Below are 27,163 nucleotides of genomic sequence, written 5' to 3' on the forward strand. Positions count from 1 at the left end.
GGCAGCGCTGAGACCCCTCCCGCCTGCAGCCCGCGGGGCGCCGCCCCATTACCTACTGGAGCACCGGGCTTTCTCGGTCGCCTTAGCCCTTAGGGTGAGACCGAGAGCGGGAAGGGCCCGCGCGGCCCGTGGCCCCTCCAGCGGCTGATTCTATGTCCTCAACACGACTGGGCGCGAGTGGCCCCCACGCTCTCGGGACCTGCACAGTAAGAGCAAGGCGCGTCCATCGCGTCTCTCGCACGTCACACGCGTGGGGCGCGTTGCCCTGCAAGGAAAGGAGACGATGGTTTTCAGTGCGGTTTCTCCCGGCCTTTGGCAATCAGAATACGTCTAATGCAAGCGGCCAGGCCCTCGGACAAAGGCGCAGGCTTCTGAGCTGGGAAGAGATGGAGTGTCTACACGCTCCCTGAGGTCTAGTTCCCGGCCTTTGCACTCCTGTCAACTCATCTATGGCTGAGCCCTGAACACCCAGAAGCCCCCAAAGAAGCTGACGTGGATGGGCTGGGGTCTGACATCAGCCATTGCTTGGGCCCTCCTGGTGGTCCGAAACCAGCTCCCTAACTCAGCCCCCCCCCATTAAAATGTCAGTGCAAAACTCAGCAGGTTCCTAAATCCGACCCTCTAACCTCCCTCCTCCCCAGGCCAAGGCCCATGGGGCAGCAGACCTGAGAGTCCCCGTGGGTCCTAACTGTAAATCCTGCAGAACAAACCTCTGGATCTTTATATTCAAGGGATGCTGCAAAGGTCCTAATGCCTACTTTGTTTAAAGAGATGCGTCCATGCACACTCTATTTAGAGACCTAGGTCATCCACTCCTTCGCCCCTGGGGATTTCCCACTGCTTTGGGGATGGTGGGAACAATGGGTTTCAGATCTTATTTCAAGATAATGCTCAGGTGAAGCCCAAGAAAGGAGCAGGGCTGCCAGAAGTGAGAGATATTAAATGTATGAAACTTTATCCACTGGGAATAGTCCCAGTGTATCCAGACAGTACCATTCAAAGCTGAAATACATCTCCTTTCACTTTGCATTATTTTACCATTATTGCCAAAAACAAGTGCACGTCTGGGAGGGGAAAAAACGCCTCATTCATAAAGCATCTTGTAAGAAAGCAGTTGTTGCTGAAACACGGGAGCTTGCACCACCCCCCTCCCCGCGACCACTCGACCACTAGCAAAGCTGCTGCTTTCCCCACAATCACCAAAGAGCCCAAGGAAATGGAATCCGCTTTAAAGGCAAGGCAATAATGTTAAAATATTGGGCTCCAAGAACACTTACTCCTCTCCCCTAAAATTCATTTAGCAGCTCCCCACTTCCCCGGAATTCTGTGTTGAGGTATCTGTTAGCAACTAGACTCAAAGCTGCTTCAATCTCTTATTGGCCACTTTCTAAATTATTCCCTTTGAGCTTCTTTAAAGAAGTGCACCTGCAGAATTCTGACACACAGGCTGTGATTAAAAAGGGATCGGAATTTTTTTTTTCTCTGTACCTTATAGATTGTGTAGGAAGCCCAAGTCCTCTTTGAAGAAGCTCATAAACCATGCGGGCAAAGCTTTGGAAAACAGAAGAGAATGAAATGGTACATACCCCTCCGAAGGAATTACATACTAATCAACGTATTCATATTGTGTTTGGGTTTTACTATTGTTCTTAAAATCGGTAGATGACACATATGATAACAAATGCAAGATGCTCTGTAGGCAGATGCTGGCAAGGCTGGGAACTAGTAACGTTTCGGAAAAGAACTGATGAGGAGTCTGAATCAACTTATTGGTCCGGATTTTCCTCGGCCGGGCCGCGGGAGCCTCTCCTCGGCCAGCCGGCCCGAGAGCTGCAGCCACCGCCTGCGTCCCCGCGGGCCTCCCGCCCCGCCCGCCCTCGCCCTCCCTAATTAAGCAAACGGGCCGGAGTTGGGCCCCCTTGAGTTAAGGACACAGGGCGGGGCGGGGGCGGGGTCACCAAGGGGACCACAACAGCGCACCAGAGGGCTAACCACACGCCTTTTCATCCCGGAAGATTCCCGTGACAGCCGGAGGGAGGGAGGGCAACGTAGAAAAAGGGTGGCTGGGAGAGGGGCGAGGTGAGGTGGAAGGGCGGGGACTGCCAGAGAGTTTCCTAAAAATATATTAAAAATTTAAAAAGTTCGTGCGTCTCAGTCAACCAGCTCTCAAAGCACTGACACCGACACGGTTTCTCCGATTTTCTTCCAATAAGTTAGAGTTTTCTCACGTTTAGTCTTATGTTTATTTTCCAAAGGGAAAAAAAAATCATGGTTTTCTTTTTATTATCAGTATTACTAAGCTCGAAAGAACCGAAGTGGAAAATCCGGACGGTTGTCTCCAAGTGTATCTTGAAATAGACACTGAGAACCGATACTGTTGCTCCGTGGTACGCCTCAAGTTTTTTTTTTTTTTAAGTTATTTAGCTTTGTTTTTTTTTTTAACTTTGATTGTATGTGTATTCTACCTAATATAATTCTTCCAAAGCCAATCCAATATTTTTAGAGCTAAAATTAAAATTTTTTTCTGTTTTCCTTTTGTATTTAAAACATTTTTCCTTTTTTTTTTTTTTAATTTTTCATTTCCTGTGTTTCTCCTCCTTGTCGCCAGTTTTACTACCTGGGCCTTCCCCAGACGTGTGCCTGTTAGTGGTGGTGTTGTTCAAGAACATCTTGTCCATGCCTTTGAGCGCCTCGGTGAGATAGTTCTGCAGGGCCGTGAGCGCGGCGCAAATGGCGGGGGCGCCGAAGCCGTGCGTGATGAGGCTGAAGTGCGTGAGGCAGCTCTGGATCCCCGGCTCCAGGATGGGGCTGGGCCGGCTGTTTCCGATCGGCGTCCGGTCCTGAGCGAGCAGATCTGTAAATTCTTTACAAAGTTGCCTGCAAAGGGGCGGGAGAGGAACAACAACAATAAGAAAGCAAAACAACAACAACAAAAAACCACCCTCAGTGTCGTTGTCATTGACATTCTAAAGGAGACGCTCACAAGAGCCCAGGGGCGCCCAGTCACGGGAGAGCCGGAGAGCGAGGCTAATGTGGGCGATTCCGCTCTGTTTCCTTTCCCAGCGTTCTCCCTTCTAGAGCAGCTGGGACTGGAAGGAAAGCGGGGGTGGGGATTTTAGGCACCCCTTCCATCCCAAAGCCTGGCCTCTCCCCCCGCCCCCTGCCCGTCTTTCCCCCTTCATTCCAGGACTGCATAAACCCTGCTTTGGGAAATGTGCTATAGGCTTTAGCGTTTGATTTGCAATCTTCAGTAACTTTTAGCTCTTACCTGACAGTTCCTCTAAAAGCCCTTTCCCCCTCCTCTCCCCTGCCTCTCCAACCTCTTGGTGATCAGACTCAAAAAGCCGGGAAGGAGTTAGGGCCCTGGGCCACAAGCCTGTCCCTGGCACAGAAGCAGATTGCTGGAGCCTTGCGTGGCCCAGGGCAAGCAACTGTTTATTCCAGGAGAGAATGCCGATTCCATTCAAAGCAGAAAGCTGTTTACCTGCAGCATGTGAGAAGGGAAGTATTCCCACCACCACCACCCCTTTTTCCCTTTCTTTTAAAGTACAGGCTACTGAAGATCTTTGTACAACAATATTGTTGTCCATATAAAAGGATTCCCACATTGTTTAAATAAAACCTAAAGGTAGATGGTTAAGACTCCAGGGAGGGTAGATTTTTATCGTTGAAGGTTTTTATTTCAAGGCACTGACAATTTAGAGGAATCTCCCAGCCTTAGAAATCCTGCGTGCCTAACTATGGACTAAACTTATTTGAGAAAATTTTAATATAGGAGGTGGACAAAAGGATTTTAGCCCTGAAGGTCCAGTGGCTCGGTTCACCTTGTGGTCAGAGGTATGGCATCCCAAAGGTCATAGCCTTTCACAGGCTGGCAGACTTCTGCCAGCCTGCCTCCACCTGGTCTCCAGGGTGGTGAGAAAAGAAAAACTACAGAACGCCAATCACAGGCCTCCCTGGGACAGTCTGACACTTGGTGACACCTGGCCTGGCCAACAGGTGAATAGGGCAGATACCTGGAGGCCCACGTCAGTGACCCTGGGGCACCTTTTCCCAGGGGATTACTCCCGGGAGGAGAAATGGCCAAATTAGATGGGGAATACCTCCTCCCCAACCTGCAGCAGCCAGAAAAGGTGTTTGGTTTTAAGGCTGATGGGTAGAGGACACTACCAGGAATTCTCTCACTACTCGTTTCTCTGTTCGAAATGCATACATACATCCTCCCAACCAGGAAGAAACGGGTAACAGTTCTGACCTAAATAGGGCAGTTCTTAAGTCAGACATACCTCAGGATCATCTGTGGGGTTCAGATACACACATCCAGGCCTCCACCCTCACTGATTCCCACTCAGGGAGCCTGGGGCTAGGTCCACAAATAATTATCTTGAAAATGCTCCCCAGCTGATTCTGATACTCCCCCCAGGTTAAGAAGTGCTGGTCTTAAGAGAAGCCACAAGCACTCCTTAGGGAAACCACAGAGTTGTTTGTGGAATCCTGTCATCTAATTTAGCCACTTTAGTTTTATTTTTTCCCCAAAGTACCTTTACTCTTTTATAAAGCACCAACAGTTCCCCTGCCACTAGCCACCAGGGCAAGGGGTAAGAGGGCGATTTACTGATAAAGATCTATTATATTGCTAGTTGGTACATCAGAGGAAAGCCTTCTACAAAGACGGTGGGTGCCAGGTTTTGATCGTTGGAAGAGATGGTTAAAGGCTTTCCTGAAGTTTGTACTCATTACCAAAGTGCCAAAAAGGAAATGCTGAACTGAGGAGAACAAATGCTTAGAGTCAAACATTTTAAATCTTCAAAGCCCAAACCAGGGTCTGTAAGCAATTAAAGTTCTGGGACATTAATATTTTTTGACCCTGCGGAAAGGGGCAATCAAATTCCAATCACGTCTCAAAAACATCTGGACAAATTTGAGCAAATGATTTTTCAGCCCTCCATATATTTCTTTAAATTACGCTGTCAACGGAACAAACCGCGTCCTCCAGCACTAAATAAATGAGCGCCGCTGTTTGGGCCGCGCCTGCGAGAGAAACGTGTTGGCGCACGCAGCGCCACCCACTGCAGGCCTGAGCCGGCCATAAAACACCAGCCATATGACATCGAAGCCAAAGACAGGAGTAAATCAAATAAATAGAAAACCCACTGTAAAAGTTCAAATGAGCGCTAGACCTAAATTTAGCCAAAGATTTACTATTTTCCCCTCTGGAGTTGTAGTAAATTTTACGTCTGTGGAAGATGCCAAACAGCAACGTTGGAAAGAGAGTAATTAGAGCTGCGGGTAGAGATGGGTGAACGTGGGTGACATATAGACACCCTGAGCGAGCACGCGTGGCTGTGTGGATAAGACAGGGAGATGCGGACCCCACGGAGAGATATGCATCCAGGGATGCCGGAAAGAACTGGAACAGGGACCCAACCGGAAAAGGTCTGCCTGCCATCCCCAGGGTTGGGGATGTGAATTGTAAAAAGCCTGGATTCGGATTAATAATGCCATCCCTCTCAGAAACTAGGAAATAGAGAAAACACACAAATACGAAGCCCATAATCAACGCTGAGGGGTGGGTGCGGAGGGGGGCGGAGATGGGAGGGTTCCCTAGCCAGCCATCCACGGGCTTTCCACCACTGAGCTGCTTCCCTGCCCCACCGAGGAAGTCTGCGCTGCCGCTCCCACCGCCTCCTCCCAAGCGAGGCGGCTCCGCAGGTTGGGAGTCTGGGATGAGGACCACGAGTCCAGGACACTCACTTGGTGGCCAGCAGCATATTCTTCCGGGAGTGCAGGTCACTGGGGTCCGTGTGCTGCCGGTTCAAATACTCAGAAACAGCTTTGGCGGGAAACTCCGTTTCACAAATGTACCCAAAATCCCGAGCTAAGTGAACAGCCTCTCCTGAAAAGACAACCGCAGAGGAAATAATCAGCACCCAGTCCGTGACCATCCCAAGGGCAGGAGGCGTTCCCTGGTCAATTCTGTTATTATTTACAAAGGAGGCCAACTGTTAAGGGTTAATAGCAAAGATGAGACAGATGCCCAAACTAAACATGGTTCTCAGACTGTAACTGACGTTGATGGAACAAACTTTGTTCCTGCCGCTCTTTCCAGCCTCTCCCTGATCATCCTTCCAGCCAAGTCCTAGCTAGACATCCCCTGAACAGCTTCAGGTCTCCCACACCCCATGCTTTGTCTTAAGGGAAAGATGGGCAGGCATTCAGGAACCACCTTACAATTGCACCTAGATAGACAGTGAGCTGGATTGTCAAGCCAGATTCCCCCTTTCTTTTTTAAAGCATCTGTTATACCTGCTTTAAATAAAATTTAAAAGTCTTCCTATCTTTTGTATCTTCCTATAATAACTAATATATACAAATATAGATCCCTGTGTGTCTATGTCCACATATATTAAAGAACATGTAAATCGTATATGGATCCGTTTCTATCCGGCAATGAAATATTTAATCTCCTTGTCAGTTTCCTGCCAGTTAGGTTTCAGGTTTCTCCTCTTCAGAGGTTCCTGCCATCATTCTCTTACTTAAGGACTTTCTACTGCACAAAGGTGACACAGCAGCTATAGAAAACCTGGACAGCTGAAAGATTCCTTAACTTATGTGGAAGCCCCTTTCGAATAAAGCATTATTGCCCTTTAAAGCACACACTTCAGGGTTCAAGGGAAGATCCCGACATGAAAAAGAGATATGTTGAATTATCCCATAGCTACGTTATTTTAAGGAGCATGACTTACTTTTAATCATCATTAGCATAGTAACCAAAGACTTCAGGTACAGTGCTTACAACAACTCACAACACTGAAAAACTGCCAAATGAATATTGGCATTTCAGTGCGTTTTCCAGTTTCCTTCCTTTTCCACCTAAATCCGTCTTGGGCTGAAATTACTTTGACTGCTTTTCAAAATGAAGATTGTGATATTAGCAATGCCTTAAAGGGCAAAAAGTAAAACCCCCAGGCTAAAAGTCAACCACTAATAAACGTGGTCTAGAAATTTAGTGACCGCTGTCCCTGGGGGTAAGTGTGGGCCAGGCAACTTTGCCTTAAAGATAGCAAAGTGCATTGCCTGTAAATGTGATGACTTTATGGTTGCTGCCTAAATATTCTAAGATCCCCTCCTCTAAAAACTAATTCCCCACAGGAGTGTCATAATATCACATCCATAAAAATAGAAGAAAAAAGCAAGACCTACATGTTAGACTCTAGAGAAAATTCTACAACTTCCTCCATTAGGTCCATCTGGCTCTATTTCCTATCCCTTCCACATCCCACAGATTCAATGCAGATCCTCTTGTTCTAGACTGTGGAGAAGATCCTGTTTATTACATACCATAAATATCATCCGCAATCCCAAAATGATGAGCAAATTAGAGTGTGTTTGTTATAAGTATGGGCCTTTAAATTCACAGCTGAAGATCATACACGACTCCGCTCCATGTTTCCTCACTCCCCACCCCATATTTTTCCTAGGTCACTGATCTTATAAAGCTGTATTTCAATAACAATAAGTCCCAGGTAATCAGCAGGAGATAGGGGCCCTGAGAGTGACACGAGTTTTAAAATAACCATTAGAGGTCATGAATGCAATAATAGTTTCATAAATCGACTGTGTTTTCTACTACTGACGACTCAGAGGTAAAATCTGGGAAGGAGAAGGGGTGTAGAGTGCATTGCTTCTTACAGAGTTACTGTTGCAGGAGTTCATACAGAGGGTGTTTCAGGCACCATGTCCTGCACCTGGCGGCAGAGACGACCCCTACACTGGCTTGGAGACTAGACCTGAGCACTCTCCAGAGCTCAGGGACCCTTGCATTGTCCCTTGGCCTCTGGACAATTGCAGCTCCCTCTAAGTAAAAGGACCTTTGAACTTCTCTCAAGCAATCGCTTGACATCCAACTCAAAAGGGCACAACAATTGCAATGATTTCCAGTTAATCATAAAACATGTAAAATGTCAGCCTTCAGCCGACAGTTAAGCTCCACCACTTCGTGAAATGGCCAAACGTCTTGCTTACCTTCCACCAGGGAGGTGAGTAACGTGACATTTGCTGCCTTGCGCCTGCCCGCGGGTAAATTCAAACCGATTTTTTCTAGCCTTTCTCGCAAAGATCTCCCCCCATTTTTCGATTTGGCTCTGAAATTGCAAGAATTAACATTCTGATTAACCTCAGAGTGTTCCTGAAACAAAGTTTAGACTTAGCAATCTAAAGCCCAGTGGAGCTTGAAGAGGTTTTAACTTGAGGTTAGCACTTTTTTTTTCTTCCTTTTGGTTATTTGCTGATAGTTTGCTGAGGTTTGCTTAATTTCTGCAATACAGAGCATAAAAAAAAATTGAGTCGTTTACTTTTTTTATCTGGTGAGAAAAAAAAAAAGATACCAGATGGGAATAATTAGGGTGTAGGTTGTCGGTCCAGAGAAGGTAGAAGTTGCACATTCACAAGCCCAGCTCTTTCCTTGTCATGGAGCCAGTGAGGTGAGCAGAAACCGGGCAAGTACAACCTTGCCAGAAAAAGGGAAAGAACTGTGTGGTCCAGAAAGGAGAAGGCTTGGCCTGAAACAGATGGGCTTTGAGAGGAAGAGGTCAAGAGTTGCTATAAAATGGAATTGGGTTAAAGGGGGAAGGACACTAATGACGATGGTAATCATAATAACACTAAAACTAGCATCAGAGAGAGTTTAGTTATGGGATAAGCACTTTATATTGATTACCTCACTTAATCGCATAGTAAGTTTCATACACCCACCATCAATGCCCAGGGGTGACTGAAAGAAACTTCCACATTGTGGGGCTCAAAGGACTCAGTTGAAAACTGAACTACAAAGTAGACCAGAGCAAAAGGACTCAAAGTGAGAAAAGTCTGTGGGTCACACCCTTACTGCTTCCCAACGACCCTCCTTTATGTGCTAAGGTCTGAGCAAAACTACAAGAAATAAACAGTTACTCTGACCTCTCTTGCTGTACTGTTCACCCAGCCACTTTTAGGAAAGAAAGGGACTTTCAACCCCCAAGATAGGCTAACTTGAAAAATTCATCTCATGCAATGTCACTTGCATATCAGGGACACTAACCAAAGGGTTCAGGCGTTAGCAGGGACTTTGGGGGAGGCGTTGAATCTTAAGATAAAAGCCACCTCCTTCCCCAGTTTCCACAAGGAGTCTATAAGATTGTCTTTCTCCAATACCGGAGAGCATATGAATGGCCCCAAGGAATAATTGTCAATACTTCTAAAGTGGTGTCATTGTTATTACTGGTGGTAGTACTGAAGAAAGGAAGTCACACAAGTCTAGAACAGAGCTTTACAAACTGCGAGGCACAATGCATTAGTGGGACTGGACCAACTTAGTCGGCTGCCAAGTGCACTTTCAAACAAAGTAGAGATCAGAGTACATTGCAGGTACGAAAGGGGTTGCTCCATGAAACTCCTGTTTTAGGTAAGTTTAGGTTGTGGGTCCCATTCAAGGTAGAGAATGCCCCGAAGGGTCCTGGGGATGGGAAGAGGGGCGCCAGGTGCCGGGCAGTGAAAGTGGAAGGTTCCCAGCCCTCAAGGTGAGCGGAAGGGCGAGGCGGAGCGTACGGGGGTGCGCGGAGCCCTTGGCGGCAGCTGCACGCACTTAGGGATCCGGTTGCTAGGCAACCGCGCAGTATCAAAAGTGGTCGATACGGGGGGTTACCTTCTGAGGACGCCGCCGAGGAGAGACGCATTGAGGCATTCGGGGGGCGACAGCCGTCTCTGAACTTCCCCCACAGTTACTTTGTATTTTGAAGTTGAACTGAGCAGAGACAAACGGCCGGGGACCGAGCAAAACACCTCACCGGTGTTGACAGACATGCCTCCCAGGAAGCCATCCTTATTCATCATCAGAGAAGTCACAGATTTGGGAGGAACCGGAACTAGAGAGGGAGAAAAAAAAAAAAAAATGCCATAAAGGTGACCGGGTTTCGATGCTGGTGACCGGCCGATAGAATGTGTCGCTGAGTGCGCAGGGGCGAGGCCACAGGGCAGGAGCCAAGCGGAAAGCTGCAGGAGGAAGTGTTTGTTCCCGTGGTACTGCGGTGCGTTCAGAGCACTGTGTACAAACAAATGCAAAAGCCATCACTCCTCTGGAAACTTACCCCATGCGTGTGGACATGTGAGAGTCGCTTGCCACTGTCCCGCTCACTACACAAATCAAGAAAAACAAGCAACCGAGAGTTTGGATTGTGCTGTGAAACCTGGCAAATTCGATTCCATCACGTGCTGGCTGTGTGACCTTAAACATCTCACTAAACTTCTCTGAATCTTAGTGTCCTGATCTGTCTCCTGATAATCACATTTGGTGCTGAAGCCTGAAGGTGATCACCCCCATCAATGATATAAAATAGTAATACCAATGGTCTTTATGGGAACCCTTCCCTCCTCTCCTATTGGACACAAATCTATGGTCATCACTGGCAAGGATCAGGAGGGTGGGCATCATCTGTCACCCTGCCCAAGAACAGCCAAGTAATAATACCATTAAACAGGGAAGTTGGGCCCCAAAGAGCTGCTCATTTCTCTACAGTGGATCCCATTCTTTCCAACATCCTAACAACAGATTCGTTTAGAAATGAACCCAAATGCTCCTCTCCAGTGAAAGCAATTCTGCGGTGACATGAATTTTGTTTACAAATTAATGTAAAGCACCGGCTGGTGATTGTTTGGAGCAGTTATGATTTACAACAGGTGCCCTGATCAATCAACCAATCACTCTAATTCATGTGAGCAGCGGTCTTGCCTTGCCCCAGTTGTTTCATTTCGGCAAGTAATTGATAACAAACCGCACTCAAGGTATGTTTTATGCGGAAGTTAATAAGAGCTGACAGCTGGTTGCCACTGCTACCCAGCCGCATTCAGTCTCTTCAGCCTGTATTTCTGTTTAATTGTGTTTCAGTGTCATCTGCACCTCAGGAAGAGGCGGGGCTTGATAGAACCAGAGGCTGGCAATGAGCTGGGAATGAGGAACAGTGAAAGGTCAGCCTCCCAGTTCCCTGACAGTCTCCTTCCCTTGGACTTCTACACTGCTGATGCCCATTTTTCTTCTGCAGGCTCTAGAAGCCACTGGGCAGGCAACATCCCCTCCTGGCTTGCCCTACACCTTAGCTACTTCCATTGGGATCTGAAGCCCCTCAAGCACTATTTGATGATCACCAGTCCAGGGGATTTATGTAATGTTTCTGGCGTGAAAAAGGATGCTTCCATTCCCCCTCTTTAATAAAGACTCTGTCTCATTCTATAACTCTAGGAAGAGAAAGATATGCTCTTTCTACCATCTGGAGCCTAGAACCCCACACACCAAATAAGTTATATAACCTCCCTTGTCTAGAACAGACTAACCACCCTGAGGGTTCTTGAAACAGCTTATTCTCTCTACCACAGATCCTAGCACTCAGACCTCCATGATTATTTAGAGACTCCTAAAAGCCAGGTAGGTCCCAGATCTTTTATTCACTATGAATTGCATTTGGCCCTTTACAAACACCTGCAGAAAGGGCCTTCTGAGGAGAGTGGATGGGAAGACTGAAGCATTCCCTTTTTCTACTTCTTAGTAGACATTTTGGGATTTCTGGATCTGTCTACAGAGTCTGTCTCAGGGCAGATGAATGATGTGAGGTACCAGAGTGAATCTTCTGCCCTGTCACGGTGGTGGTGGGGAGTTACAGAGGGGGCTTTCTTATTTCTGATTCTCCTGATCATAGTCTCATCAGTGAAGTGCTTCTCATTTGAGAGTGAACCAATGCAAACTTGAAGTGCATTAATTAAATTTGGGTAAAATACGGATTTAAGTGACTTACTTAAAAAAACAGTGATTGGGGTGGGAACACCCTGTCATTTAATTATCTTGCACAATATCCACATCTATTTTAATATGTCTTCTTTTTCACTGCAGTCCTGATTTCTATATTTCGGATTCATATTCAAGCACTATAAGCAAATAATATATAATCATGGTAACCCTGGAAAAACTTTTGCCCAAAATATAGACAGCCCTTTGTAGTTTTAACATGGTATGAACTACAGAAATAAAATGTATAAAAAAATCTCATCTTGGATATTCAGCAACATTTTAAAATGTAAACACTATTTAGAAAGAATATTTTAATGGCTTGCCCTACACCTTAGCACCAAGCTGAAAATAGTAAGTTCAGTTCCTATTTCCCGGACTGGATAACTGAGTATCTCCTGAGAACTGGAATTCTACCTGCTTTTCACAGTCCCAGGCGCCAAATCTCTTGAAAACCTAGGTCTATAGAGACATTCTATAACCTGCCCTCTAATTTCACTATTGTTAATTGCCTGATTTACCAGACAAGAGCAATTTCCTTTGGGGAATGTATATCGCTCCCTCCCAAGGGCTGTACGTTTTTGCATATACATTATCACCTAAACATCACCCACGCAGTCAGCTCCCCTCAGCACTCTGCTGTCTAGGGGGAGAGGGAAGAGGAGGGTGGCGTTGTTTTTTCCCCTCAAAGACCAAGACTATTAGAGCAGAGGTGCTTCAGGTTATATTTCTATTTTCTAATTTAAGTATCAATCTTGTTTGCACCCTCTACTCTCCCGTCCTCAGGTTCTAAACCTCTCTCCCACCTGGGCCTTTGCACTGGTCCCCTAAACTAGACTTTACATATTTCTTGTCCCTGTGCTTTTCTAAGTCCATCCTACTGTTAGCATCTACCTTCCCCACCACTGTCACACATGCTTTCCTCAGCTGATTAACCCCATATTTTATCCTCTTTGTCTTTTCCCTTCTGCTTTCCTCCAGCTTATCAATAAACCCAGGGAGCAACAGGGCCCGGTTGATTTGTTAGTAATTATGAGTGCACTGCCCTGCTCACGGAACCCAGAGATGACTAAGATAGGTTTAAAGCGACAGCAGGAAATGGTAAGGAAATGGAGCATAGCAAAACTCAGCGTGAAGCTTTCAGTTCTTTACATGTTTACAATTTTCTGTGCATACATTAAAACTGAGAGGTTTTTTTTTCTTCTTCAGTTCTCAGTTGGATAGCATGGCCAACTTCTGGACGTAACACCTCCCAAATTTGCTCCCCTCTCTTTAAACTTGCATTATATGGGAGGAAAAGACAAAAAGGTTTAAAAAATGATCAGTATTTCATTACAAGGACTGGAGTTTTATTTAAGAGAGAGGAAGGAAAACTGGAGAAAATCTTATTCATTAGTGGACTCTACAGAGCCCAAGTGTTAATAAGTTAGCTCTTCATCCTTACTCTTTAAACTTAAGTATGAAATCACAGCTTTGAGATCTTTGTGTTTGACTGGAGGCAGGTCCTCTGTGGGTCTGACCTGCTGGTGGGAGAGAAGGAAGAAATGAACCCATCTAATAGATTGAAGCATAAGTCCCTCTGTAATGTACCTGGACTTAGATGTGGAAACTACACCAGGAAGCCACAAGAGGTAGAGCATTGCTTGAAATAATTACTTCTTACCAGCAGATCACCGCTTTCCTCATACTTGCATTGTTTCTCATCTACCTGTTGGCTAAATGTTATTCCACGTGTATATAAGAGCATGGGTAGAAATGTGAGCACTGAAATGCTGGAAAGAAAAATAAAAGGATTCCCACAGAGAAAGCTGGAACTTAAAAAAAAAAAAACGTCCAGTGTTGGCATCCTTTGGGGGCAAAGCCTTCAAGAGGCTGAGTTAGGTCCCATCACTTACTCGGTGTGTGGGACCTTGAGAAAATAATTTGTCTTCTCTCTGTCTCAGTTTCCACACTGGGGGGTGGGGATGAGAGTTGGAGAAGAGTGTCTAACCTTTCCAGCTTTGAAATTCTATGAACTCTGATTACTCCCTGGGTGGCTGGAAACTGAGAGTCTCTAGTTGAATAAATACCAATTGGGATCCAAGTCAGCTCTGGAAATGTGAACCTCTCCATTTGAGAGGAAACTCATACCCTTCTCAAAGGCTCCAACAGATTCTGGGAGCTTTCACCTCCTAGGCCAGAAGGAGGAATCCCAACAGAACCCCTTGTAATTGAAATTGGCAATTTCCATATCTCCCCCCACCCAGAGAAAATCCACACCAATCAAAGTGCTTATGTGGGGAAGGGGCCAGACTAACGGGGAAAAAAGTGGGAGAGAACAGGAGGTTGGACTGAAACGAACCAAACAGGATATCCCCAAGACCAATGAAAATGCCCCACAGTCACAACATTTGGACCTTGGACTCCAGCCACTCTGGCCTTTCCAAGAAATCCCAGCATCTTTTCTGCTACCTAAGGTGTCAAGCCGATTGCATCTTGGCCTCTAATTGCACCCAAAACTTTTTCTGAAAGCCTAGGTGAGCCTCCTTTAGGTTAGGCTGTCGGATGGTGGCAGTGATCATTTACGTGAGCTGGGCACCACCCTGTCCCCTCCCAGCCCAGATTCCTAATCTTAATGGAACTGAGAGTTAAGAATGATTTTTTAATGTCTCGTTTGATTTTTAGACTGTTAATGCACCGAATCCTTCTCATTATTACTTTATTGATTGCTCGTGGACCAGCCCCCTTCAAATCGTATTAACCACCCTCTGCCGGTTTAGATTAGGAGAGTTTAAAAAGCACCTTTCATTACTCCCCCCACTCCTGCCATGGAGTTGAGACTCGCTGGCTTAATGGGAGCTCTAATGGGGCAGCTAAGAGGAGAGGGGCCCCCGTCCCTGCCGACTGCATTAATAGCTCAAAGGGGGCCAATACAGAAAATTAGCCGTAAACGAGCTCTGGAGATCTTCAAATGAAAGAGCCATTTATCACGCTGGCTACCTTCACTCCACTCGTTTGCTCTCTCTACTGGGAACAACTCATTTCCTCTTAACTAAATTACTTCAGAAATGTCAGCTAAGCCCAGATAGCAAACATAACAAGAGAGCTCACCTACAATCTATGGGGTGATATCAACACGGGTGAAAATGGGACTGGTTAAATTTTAGGAGGGAGACCTTCCATAATTAGAGAGAGAGACACACACACAGAGACATATATCCTGTATGTCTAAGTCTTCCGCCTCAATACATCACACAGAAGCAGAGACACCTAAACCTGGGCCAGTTGCTGCCTTTTTTAGTCATAAGGCAGAATTTTTTAAATCTCTCTAAAAGCCCATTAGAAAACAAATAAAGCAACCTAGTCCCTTGCCAGTTGTTGAAATTTAGAATATTTAGTTCAGGAAACGTTCTCACCTCCTCTTTTATGAAATTAATCTCTGGGAGTCATCCCTTATAAATGTGGTGGAGGGGCAAAGACAGGAGACCAGAGGGCAGGGAAGGAGCTAATGAACCCATAACCTTATTTTAAGTGATTCACAGTGATCTAGAAAAGTAAATCAACCACTTATTCCTCTTTTGCCCATGGCTCTCTAAAGATAAAAATATATTAGTATATTTTCATCATGTAATAAAGCAAATACTTGAAATATTAAATAATAGAATTGACCTCACACTTTATATTCATACCACACTCCCTAAATCAATAAAATGACTGGGGTGCCACTTAGACACTTTAAGCTGCACATTTTTAAAAAAGATTCTGGAGGCCATAAAAAGTACTCTGAGTTTCCAGAACAGAACCAGTGACAGTCAGCATTCTCCTCTTCTTATTCCTGGAGATACCCATATACATACGTATTCACATTTCACTGACAAACATATACAAGCCCTGAAACCAAAGCATCCCACATCTAAGAATATTTTCAGCTCCATTTTGTTAGGTAAGCTAAGTTCCAAATATTTTTATTGGCCTGGCTGTTAAGAACATTTCTGATTGGTCATCAGTTGGGCATGCCCTACAGCCAGCCCCAACGCTGTTTCTAGGATACAGAACCCTGAGCTAAGGGGTTCTAGCTTTCCATGAAAAGGGACGGGGAAACTAAAACAGAAAAGAAACCAAGAAAGCCAATGAAGAAGCGCCTCTCCTCCTCCCCATACCCACCTCCCATCAACCAGCAATTAACCAGAAGAGAAGACCCAGGAGGAAATGGTGAAAGTGAGCTGTCAGCGCAGTTGCAAATCAAAGCACGAGCCCGAGTGTCCCAGCAAACCCAAACCCCGGCATTAAAAACCCAAACGATACTATCTGAAGAAGAGCAGGAGAGATGTTTGGAGCAACACTTAAAATAGTTTTGCCCCAAGCCCTAGTAGTCTTCTTGGGGATATTACGTTCCAAAGCCAAATGGCATCATTTCAGGGACAGCTTCCGCCTCCCACCTCCCACCTCTCAAAGCGACTTTTTCTGCTTTTGTGAGAGAAGAAAATTGAGGACACCTCACCCTGTTTGGAATCCTTCCTTCACAACCCTCCTATTCTACCGGCTTGATTCCGCATTACTTTCTGAAGCATCTTTTTCTCTTTTAATTGTTTTTGTGAATGTCCTCTGGCTCAAAGGAATCAGAAGTGACTGCAGCTAGGGATTGTTGACACCAAACAGAAGGACAGGCCTTGTCCAGCATCGATAAGAAAGAGTTACAGTAGTTAAAATTGTAGCTCCAAATACCAGTTCTTGTGATCATTAAAGATTGCACTGTTTACACATTCAAACACCTAAATTTGTGGCATGTGAGTGACATTGGGGCCTTTCGGCAGGCAGCCATCCTAATCGCCAGGCATTCTCTCAGTGACTGTCAGAGAAGAGGGGGGAAAAATTAAGCAGCTGCAATACGCCCGAAATGAGTTATTGTAATTACATTTAATTAGTTTAATTAGTTAATTATTTTGCTTACAGCTGTACAAGAGACTGCAAACATTTGTTAATATCACATGCCCTTTAACAGTATGGGGTGATTCCACAGTCACACTAAATCATGAATGCATGTGTAGGAAGATTGAGAACTGTGCAGAGCCCGGCGCAGCTTCTCGGGAAGAGCATATTTAGCAACACATTTGGCACAATTTAAAAAAATCTGAAGAAACAACTCATAAAACACAGAGAACTAGGAACAAAATTACCACCCCAAAAATCAAATACAAAGGCCAAGAGAGAAGGAGCTACCCCTAATGGCATAGGGTTTTTAGCTCAACAAACTCCAGTTATCAATGAAATAATTATAGCATATTTTTGAAAGCAGTGTCTCCCAGCCAGTTCCATACGTGATGGTAGTTCAATTATTTACAATGTATCCAGAATTGCTAGCGAAGGTACTGTGAGAAAAATGGCAATAGTTTCTGTTCCTCTGTCTCTCTCATCCGGGTTTCTCCCTGCGGTCCCCCACCCCCATTCCTTCTTCCCAACAGGCATTTTCATCCAGATAGTCGCTGTGCTATAATTGTGAACAAACATTTGTGTCTTATAAAATAATGAAATCCTTCAAAGTGAAAACTCATCATAAAGACATGAACGCAGAGGAAACTTTTCTTACTTTGCGGGGGGAAGAATCCATACCTTTTTTTATGACAGACTGGTCCAATAGATTCATGCCGCTGTTATTGGCATCTTCAACTGACTGTGAATATAAAAACATCACTATTCAAATCGACTGGATATTAAAGAATCACACTCATAAATCATGTCATTCCAAACTGGAGTTGCTGTTATTTCCATTTATATTAATTCACAAAGGGAGGTTTTATTATTATCATTATTACCTCCAAATGGACACAGAAATGAAATACACCCAAATTATAAATTCTTCCAATGGAAGAAGAGGAAAAAGGAAACTGTGAGAGACATCTGGGATGCAGGATTGGTTTAGTTATTACGTTAAACATAGATATTACATAGACACATAAACTTTTATATTATTTGCTCTTATGAGTTGTGAAAATCTAGCAGCACTGAAAGATTTTCACCAATATTAGTCAGAGCAGTTTCTGTTTTCTATGCTATCCCAGTGCATTTAACCCCAGAGTCATTTTACAAATACATAATAGTTTACGTTATAGGATTTTAATTAAAGTCTGAGCAATTTGGAATGGAATGCGAACAGCAACACATAGGAACACGTCTGCAGGCTGTCAGGACCGCACACCCACTGCAGTTCACACACATCCCTGTGCTGGGTGAGCTTCCTGCCGCAGGACAATCGCTTGGGGGGACCTGCACAATCTGCTCCCCTCCCAACCCTGCCACCTCTGCTACCCAGCAAGAAGCACACCTGTTAGAAAGGCAGTAACTACAGACACACCAACACACACACACACACACACACACACACACACACACACACACACACGGAGGATCTCCCAGTCAGCACCTGGGTAATGGCAAAGAACATTCACCTTCCTTGCCATTTTCATCCCAGAGAAGGAAAGTTTCGACCCTAGTTGTTGGCTGCATTTCAGAGGGGAAATAACTGTTAGAATGATATTCTTACTGTCAGGATGCACCAGAACAGGGTTCTAGCCGTGCATCCCAGGGCATCCAAAGGCAGTAGATTCCCTCCCCCTACTCCCAAGAGAAAATCAATGCTAGGCCTTTCTGCCACGTACAGCTGCTTTCCTTGATCCTTAGGCATCTACGTTTGGACTAATCTGTCACCCACTCTACAGAGGAGTAAAAAGCAAAGGGCTTGTAAGGGGGGTTGTGTTTAGACAGCACTTCCCACCCACTCAAGCTGCGTCCCCAGACAGGGCGTGTGTTCATCACAAGGAAGAGACTGTGTACCCCAAACAAGCAGCACATTAGAAACGAGACGATCTAATCATGGAGGGGTCATGTTCATTTGTTTCTTTTCGTTTTTCGTAGCCACTCTTCTGTTCTCAGAAAGATGGGGGAAATTGTTATTCTCCGTAAGGACCATTTTCCATATTGCAACATGCCATCTCCAACTTAAGAAATAGTACAAAGCTTTAAAAAAAAGAAAAATGCTTCATGTAACTTGTTCGGAACTCCCAGCAGACCCCACCAAGCACACGGGCGCGCACACACACGATTCACGCCTTTTGTGCTCACGTGTCTACAGTGGCGACGTGTCCACGCAGAACAGAAATATTCGCCTGTGTCTGTGGGTGGGCAGACCCGCGATCTCACAGGCCCCGGACCGTGAGCGCCCACACCTCACCCTCACGTCGGTACGTAAATATGTATATACGCCTCATCAGCGACGTGGGGTAGTTGTGGTAGTTAATGAGAAGGCTCTTGTCTGATTTTCTATCTAATTACGGACGCCTGCTGGGTTTTTGTACAGGATATTCACGCAGCATGCTGGCGCTTAATCGTCACAGGGAGGATCGTAAAGATTTAATTAGGACTGCGTGCGGAAGCTCAGAAAAACGACTCCGACTCGTAATTACTAGACTTCTTTAGTTAAAAGTGATACCAGGGGTTGCTTTAAGACACTAGGGTGTGTTTGAGTGTGTGTGTGTGTGTGTGTGTGTGTGTAAGGGCTTTGACTTAACATCCTTATATGTTTACACTTAGGTAGTAAAGGTGATGAGAGGTTAGAGAGCAAAGATCGGAAGAAGGAAAGAGGTGTTCACAGCAACTAAACAAGCTCCAAACTAGCTGTCACCTCACGCTCTCTTTCTTTCTGATGCTGTTTTTCTGACTTTTAAGCACAGCCGCCCCTCCCCACGTGCGCGCTCACACACACACACACACACACACACACACACAATGGGTAGAATGTAGCATACCCAGAACCCAAGCAGCGATTTGCTGGCTTAATAGCCCCTGTGAGTAAATTGAAATAGAAATTGACAGGGTTTTATAGTTTCATTTAAAAAATTATTAGAAGCATTTGGTTAATTAGCTCTCCTCATTTGCTTCTCTCACGGTCGGGGCGGTGGCCCCGCGCGTGTGTCTGGGTCACACAACATCTCCCCCCAGCCGTAGGCCAGGTGAGCACCGCTGGGTGTGAGGGCCCCCGGCCTGGCGGCGCCCTGGGATCTGCCTGATCCGCGGCTGGATGGGGGAGGAGGATCCAGCACACACAACAGGCCCTTGAGATGGAACGAGTGACTGGGGTCCAGGCTGAGGCACCCCTGGTCCCTTTTACAGACAGGTGGGGCGCAGCCCACGCGTCCCGTAGCTGCAGGAAACGCGAAACGCCGAAACCGCCATCAGCTCCTGCAACTTCAGCCGCCGTCCCCCACCGCGTTCCAGATTCCTAAGTCAGAAGTGGATCCTCCGGGACTGGACGGAGGAGGCAGAGCCTCTGGATTCGAGGGTCTGGTCCTAGGTCCATCTCTTCCCCTGTCTTTCTTTGTCACCTGCCCCGTGTCACGTCAACCACACCCCGGCCTCAGGACGCCTGTCATCACGGCGGAGACAGAGATCGCCCCAGCCCCTGTAGTTCCCCTCCTGGGACGGGCGCAGAGTGTATCCCCCGCGACCCCTTGCAGTGAGGGTCGACCCGAGAAAGTCCCGCGGGCCTCCCCACCTCGCCAGGCGACCTGCTGGGATGCATCTGGGGAGGAACGGGGAGAGGTGGGGTGGGCGGGGAGCAGCGAGGGCCCTGGGCCTGCGCCGTCTCTGCTCTGGGCTCTGTCCACCTCCCGGATCTAAGCTCCGGCCACAACTCGGACAAGGGTGCTCTCCCAAATGCACACCGACCTGGCCCTGTTTTTCTCTGGTCCCTTGCATTTGACCGAACACTCCAAACCTCTCACAATTCTCTCTTTCAAAAAACAAAAAACTAAAACCAAAGAAATCTGTTCCCTCTTTGGGCGCAATCCTTGGGTTCCGTCGCCTAAACCACTAGGCCTGCCGAGTGTGGTGACACGGCCAGTGCAGCATTGCCAACAGCAATGCTGATGAGTTGATCCACTTTCATTATCTAGCACTTTGAACCGTACCCAGAAAGGTTAATTTAAAAACTTTTCCCCCCAGACATATATTACCCCAATGCATTAAAAAAAAACACGATTAAATATTTCCTTTCTCATATGATATTCTGAAATGAGCATTATCTCCAGACAGGGACAGTTAAGCTCGGCTAAATCAACAAAACTACCATTCTTATGACTATGGGTAAATCCAGCCACAACTCAGGTGATTCTGTCATTTTTGGAAATATTAAATAACTGAATTTCCTTTAAAGCAGTAAGCCATCATAGACTACACACAGACAGCATTTAATTCTGTCCCCACATTTTAACTGTTCAAAATACATTTTCTTCAGCAAGGTAAAGAGGAAGGACTCATGCACCCTTTCCCTTTCCCATATTGTTTTCCTTTTCTTCAGAGGTATGTCCATAATGATGCATAATATATACAACCATGCCAATGAGACCGAAGGATCCATTGAATACCTTTCTACCATATTTATCTTTTCTGGAGACTATTTAAATTAGGGAGGAAAAGGAGACCTGCTCAGAATCACCCAGAGAGATCTTAGAAATCATTTCTTTGATGTTTCTTTGTTTAGTTTAACCAAGTATTCTCCACCAAATCAGGCTCCATTGTGTAGATTGAAGATGGGATAGTGAGTGGGTGGGGGAGTGTTTGGAGCCTTTTAAGAAACAAACATATGATGTCTCTTCAACTGGGGTGGTGACACTGGGGAGAGGGTATTAGTGGAAAGGAGGACTGGAGAGGGATGTGGAGAACATTGCTCCACAGTCGTTTAATGGTCCATAGGGGGAAAAGAATCTCCAAAATCATATGTGTCCTCATGAATTCCCAAACAGAATTATGACTTTCTGGGTCTCTCCTCACAGATCTTCAATTTCTCAGATAACGACCCTGGAACTCAGTTATCTTGGAAAAGGGTTCAACAGCTTATGGGACATTCAAAGTAAGACCTGGCTTGGACAAAATAGCACACGTTTTTCTTCCACTGTGCATTGTCACACTTAACAAAGTCTTTGCAAATCCAGCAAGAACCTCTATAGAGGTCCCTGCACCTCCATGCTGTAGCTTCAGGCAGTCAGGACTCCACCTGCCCTGTCAGGGGCCCAGGCCCACTACTGGGCATGCAGAGCGGGTGGGTTGGGGAGGGCACCCAGCTTGCTCGCACGAAGCGCAAGAGAACAAGAAGGAGTCACACAGCTAAGGCAAGACAAAAACATCTAGCCTTGATTCTGATGATCCTAAACTAGCCAAACACACATATATTTTTCTTCTTCATTCTTTCATTTCTAGTGCTTCTGGCTTTCATCATCAGACCTCCAGAAATCGCCACTAGAGAGCCATACACGTATACACACAGTTATGTACGTGGTGTCCAGCTGGTGCTGTTCTAAAGATGAAAACTACCTCCCCCAAAGGAGACACAGCTGTCCCTCCCCGCCTGTCCCCCCCCACCCGGGGCATTTGTTATTTGTTTACTGTGTGTTTGTTTGTGTGCCGTTACCTGGACATCTTCCATCCCAGGGTGGCCGAGACCATGCAGCGAGAGGCTGTCACCCATGCCCGCGTCCAGGCCGTGGTGTGCTGAGTGCAGGAGCACGTCCGGCCGGCGGACCGAGTGGTAGTCCCTCCGGGGGTCGAGGCCCGAGAGCTGGGGCAGGGCGGCCCGAGGCTGGGGCAGGAGAGAGCCGGCTTCTGAACCCACTTCTTGCCGCTGTCGTTGCCCCCAGGGGTGCTGCTGGGGCTGGTGCAGGGGGTTCAGGGAGTAGGGGTCGTTGACGTGGGAGTAGGGGTCCTGGCTCTGGTGGTAGGGGAGCGGCTGGTAGGGGGGCGGGAAGTAGGGTGGCTGGAAATCTGACGACGGCGTGTGGGACAGCGGCGGAGCGCTGGAGTAAGGTCCTTGGGACACCGAGCCCAGCTGGGAGAGCCGTGAGCTGTGACTCGGGACGCCATCGTGCCGGTCCTGGGAGCGGAGAGGAGAAAGAGAGAGAGAGAGAAGGGGAGGAAAAAATACAATCGACAAATGGAGAAGCCCACCTACGGCATCTTCTTCTTCCCGAGACAGGGGACGCAAGAGTCTGAAACAGACTCCCAAGCTGACTCAGAGGGTACATGATTTCAGCAATTCCAAATGCGAGGCTTTGGGGGAAAAGGGGGAGAATCACCCACTTAACCAACATCTAAGCCCTCTGTTGGGGTGCAAAGCCGGCAAAAGGGGTGAGGGTAAAGTAACAGTGTGTATGGGGGGAGAGTCTCAATTCCCTAATGAAAAATACAGGAGTCTGACATAGGGTATTTGCTTTTCTGGGTGTTTTAAACTATTTTTTCCTAACTCTTCCAGAGGCCCAAAGCATGACAAATAAAACTTCATACTATTGGCTTTGCTGTTACTCTTCCTAACCCAGCCGGCTGACCAGGAGCTCCCCACACGACTTGATCGTTCCAGGAGACCCAGGAATCTGCCTGATCTGAGTTTCCAGTCCCCCCTCCCTCCCCAAGAGGAATTAAATAATTTATGTAGTGTTTGATTGAAATGGATCTCATTCAAAATCATATCCTGAGTCCCTGTTAAAGTTGAACTGTGGTTCACAGGAGTTTTTCTAAGGTTGCTTTTCTAAATATATCTATTGCTGTCCTACTCCAGGGAGTGAAGATGAAGGACCTGGGATTGGGAGGGGGGGGGAAAGAACAAATAAAGGCCCAGACAACTTAGCGCTGGTCTTAAGTGGAGTGTTAAACTCAGTGAAAAGGGAGGGGGGAGGTGTGTGTGTGTGTGTGTGTGTGTGTGTGTGTGTGTGAGAGAGAGAGTTTCTCCCTCTCCTCTGTGGAAATGCCATGGTAAAGTCCCCATGGTTCTTTTTGGAGAAATAATAACCTAAATTTCCAAACTGCAATGGCAAAAAGTTTTTCTGTTCGGCCTCCCCCCTCTCCCCAGTTGACTCATGGAGCTCAGACGAACACACAATGCAGAGAAGCAGCTGCAGCCTCGTCCAATTATGGTGCTAAATTACCAAGCCAAAGGCGCTCGAAGGAAGACAGAGACGAGAGAGTGAGACGCACACACAAGAGACAGAGACAGAGAGACAGTAAGAGGAGGGAGCATGCAATTCTGGTACAACGTGAATCCGGACTCACCATGGACGAATAGGTGTGCACTAACATCTGGAAAAAAAAGCCTGGTTACTGCTCAAAATCAAACAATGATTTAAAAAAAAATCAAGGAGTCCAGCAGAGAAACGAGCTGGACACAGGAGCCGAGCTTGAGGTGTTTCCAGGACAAGCCATCAAAAAAAAAAAAAAAAATTTACCCCCCCCACCAAACGAGATTGGCGTCGCCTGTCACACACACACAGAGCTGTTCATCGGTCTCTTGCTGTTTTTTTGGCTTTTTTCTTCTGCGGTTCTGCGGGGCTCCAGAAGCAGTCCTCTTCCGCCCGAAGCTGGGCTCAGACTGCTCGGCCGCCCCTTCCTCCCTCCGCTTGCCTACACCTCCTCATAATAATTGATATTCATGACTATTAATATTACACGAGTACTTTAAAGGGAGAATGGAGGACAAATGGAGCGTGAAGCAGCAGCGGGCGCAGAGCTCCCTACTATTGTAAATGACGTTCATTCAGTGGAGAATTACTAGATGTAATCAGACGAGGGGGCTGGCGAAGGCAGACCGGGGAAAAAGTTTAGCAGGAAAGAGGCAGAACTTCAATTAACTGAGCCGGGGACGCGCGTAAAGCAGCCCCTGCTCCCCTGGACCAGGCGGTGAGGGAGAGAGCATCGCTGGGGGCTTGTGCAGAACGTAGGTGTCCTGGTTCCTGGAGAGGGACTTTCCTACTGGGAAGAATGGATCGCCCTAGGTGCTTCCTGTGCAGATTAAAAAACAAAATAAAAAGGCGTTGCCTCCTCCTTTGGAGGGGAGAGCAAAGTAAACCGGTGGGCCCGGTTGTTTACAGTGACGTTTGCAGACTTTCACGCATACTGGAGATTATGCTTATTTATTAAAGGATAGGGGCGAGATGGGGGCTTTCCATCCCTCGTGCAGCCTTTCCCTCTTTAGTGCTCCTGCAGTCTGTGATTTTTTTTTACTTCAATTTAAAATATATGCAATCAATCTTCAAGTACACTAAACTTATCCTTTCCAGGCAAAGCCAGGGGCAACAGAAAACCTTTTTGGATGTTTCAGGAACCCGTTCAACTGGCCTAACTGCCATTTCTGTTAAAGTTCAACCTTTCTCCCGACTTAAATAGGCTCCTTCCACCGGGCTGCGGGTTCTCCTATATTTTTTGAGCAGAAAAATTAGGCAGATAGGAATACCTGCAGTATTTTCTCTCTCTCTCTCTCTCTCTCTCTCTCTCTCTCTCTCTCTCTGTGTGTGTGTGTGTGTGTGTGTGACTCTTCTCTCTCCCTCCCCCTTTATTCTGCCCTCTTTCCCTCTTCCACTCCACCCCTCCCTCTTCCTCCCTCCCTCCCTCCCTGCTTTCTTCTCTCCCTCCCTCCTTTCCCATTTAGCCAGTCTACCTTCCAGACTCTTAGAACGAGTTTTATCCTGCTTACTTTTCGGAACCCAGTGAAGTCCCTCTCTGTATACCCTGAGCTATTTACACCGTGGCCCCTTCCCCGCCCGTGCCAAGCCCACTTCGGGCGCTCACATTCTTTAGGACAGTTCGAGCTCCTTCGACTAGAGCATTATCCCGCCTGTTAAAGAAGGAAGAGGAGGCTGAACAGAAACAAACCCCACCAGGCGGAGGCGCGGCTCTTCGTTACAGTCAATACACAACCACAAAGAGGAAAGGAAAGCCCCAATCATCATTCCGCAGAAAGACGAATCTCCTCTCTCTCTCTCTCTCTCTCTCTCTCTCTCTCTCTCTGTGTGTCTCTCTCTCTCCCACACACACACACACGCACACGCACACGCACACACCCCCCAAAATCAGGATTCGGGGCTGGGCAGAGCTGGGAGGCTCCAGGCGCGGGCGCCGGGCGCTGCTTGCGAAACGCAACCGGGCAGCGGCGGGGCGCGCGCGGGCTCCGCGGAGCCGCAGTCTGGGTCGCGGGGCTGGGCCGGCGGCGTCGGGAGGAGCCCGTTTCTAGCGTCCGCAAGGCGACTCCCCGCCCGGCTTTCAGGAGTCCTCCCGGAGCCGGCGGGATGGCGTGCCCCCCGCGGGCTGGGCATCCTCTTTGCGTCCCATCGCGACCGCCTCGTCCGACCGAGCGCTTCCCGCGCCGATCGCCCGAGACTTGGCTTCTCGTCCTCCCTCCCCTCTCCGACTTCCCCTCCTTCCGACCTCCGACTACTGCCCGCTCGCCAGCTTCTACCTTCCCCGTCCCTTACTCCTCTGCCCCTTTCTCTTCGCCTTCCGCCAAGTTTTTCTTTCCCGCTTCCCTCCCTCGACGTCTCCTCGGAATCTTCGCTTCCCCGCTTCCCCTCACGCCTAATTCGGGGACTCCCAGGCTGGTGAGCTCGGAGCGAAGTTCCGCGGTCCTGGGCCGCCGTCCCCTCTCCGCCCGGCAGCCCGGCCCACGCGCAGCCCCGCCGCCCCGCCGCTCCGTCGGCGCCCGAGACCCGAGCGCACGGCCGGGGCGCCCCGCCCGCGGGGAGGCAGGCTCCCGCCTGGCTTCGGGCAGCATCTCCACCCGAGTCTCCCTGGCCTCAGCGGTAAAGAATGGTGCGCACTCAACCCGGGCAGAAATTTTCGTTAAAAATGCCAAGACATGGGGTGGTTTGGACGCCCCGACTCTCAAAGAAGCAAAACACGAGAAAAAAAGAAAATTAAAAAATTGTCGGCTACGGCTCCTTGGCTTGTGCTGTCTCTGCATCCATCTATCCATCTGTCCGTCTATCCGTCGACCTCCCTCCTTCTATATTTTCGTCCTCTACTGGGATCCGTTGGTTATCGATTTCAAAAATGTTATTGAAAATAAAAATTAAAAGCTCGAATCTGTTACGAAGTAGTCTTGAAAACCTAATTCTCTCCCACACTCAAAACGTGGAGAGCCTCTGCCTTTATCAGTCTCTATTTTCTCTGCCCACATTCACTAGCACCACTGTTCCCCATCAGATCCTAAAGGGGGGGGGGCGACGAAGAAAGAAAAATAAAATAACAAAAAAAAGAGAAATCCGCTAAGTTAAAGTAGTCAGATTTCCATCTTTAAAGTCCTTTTTCAGAATAGCGAAGTTTCCCCAAGCCAGCTTTTCCAAAAGTTGGAGAAAGCTGAGAAAACCGACCGGAAACCTACGAGCAAATAGCTTAAAAATATAGATGAGTTGGGGGTGTCAAGAAGCTCAAATTCTCTATCTGCAAAGCTCTAAGATGCAACCGGGGGTGTCGGCTCACCTCATAGATATCTTCGTACTTGACATTCTCCACGAGCTTCCAGAGCATGATGGCAGCCGGGTCTCTAGGAGGTGAGTGCAT

At 47.3% G+C, this 27,163-nt stretch overlaps 1 protein-coding gene across 3 annotated transcripts; it reads right to left on the bottom strand.

The window, feature by feature from the left end:
- Window positions 1-242: 242 nt before the first annotated feature.
- Window positions 243-27,163, bottom strand: TFAP2B (transcription factor AP-2 beta; the record flags this gene model as incomplete). Of its 3 annotated transcripts, none has more annotated exons than XM_079934136.1 (8): window positions 243-265; window positions 2,618-2,877; window positions 5,755-5,896; window positions 8,026-8,144; window positions 9,683-9,902; window positions 17,402-17,462; window positions 22,254-22,712; window positions 27,083-27,163. In XM_079934136.1, 8 exons carry the CDS (start codon window positions 27,161-27,163, stop codon window positions 243-245), a joined length of 1,365 nt encoding a protein of 454 aa, XP_079790262.1. The 3 variants fall into 3 exon arrangements, with proteins under 3 accessions (XP_079790262.1, XP_079790260.1, XP_079790261.1); XM_079934134.1 differs by lacking the exon at window positions 243-265 and adding an exon at window positions 23,885-23,911 and having other exon boundaries at window positions 2,091-2,877; XM_079934135.1 differs by lacking the exon at window positions 243-265 and having other exon boundaries at window positions 2,091-2,877.

Source organism: Stenella coeruleoalba, assembly GCF_951394435.1.
Source record: "Stenella coeruleoalba genome assembly, chromosome: 10".
Lineage (NCBI taxonomy): Eukaryota > Metazoa > Chordata > Mammalia > Artiodactyla > Delphinidae > Stenella > Stenella coeruleoalba.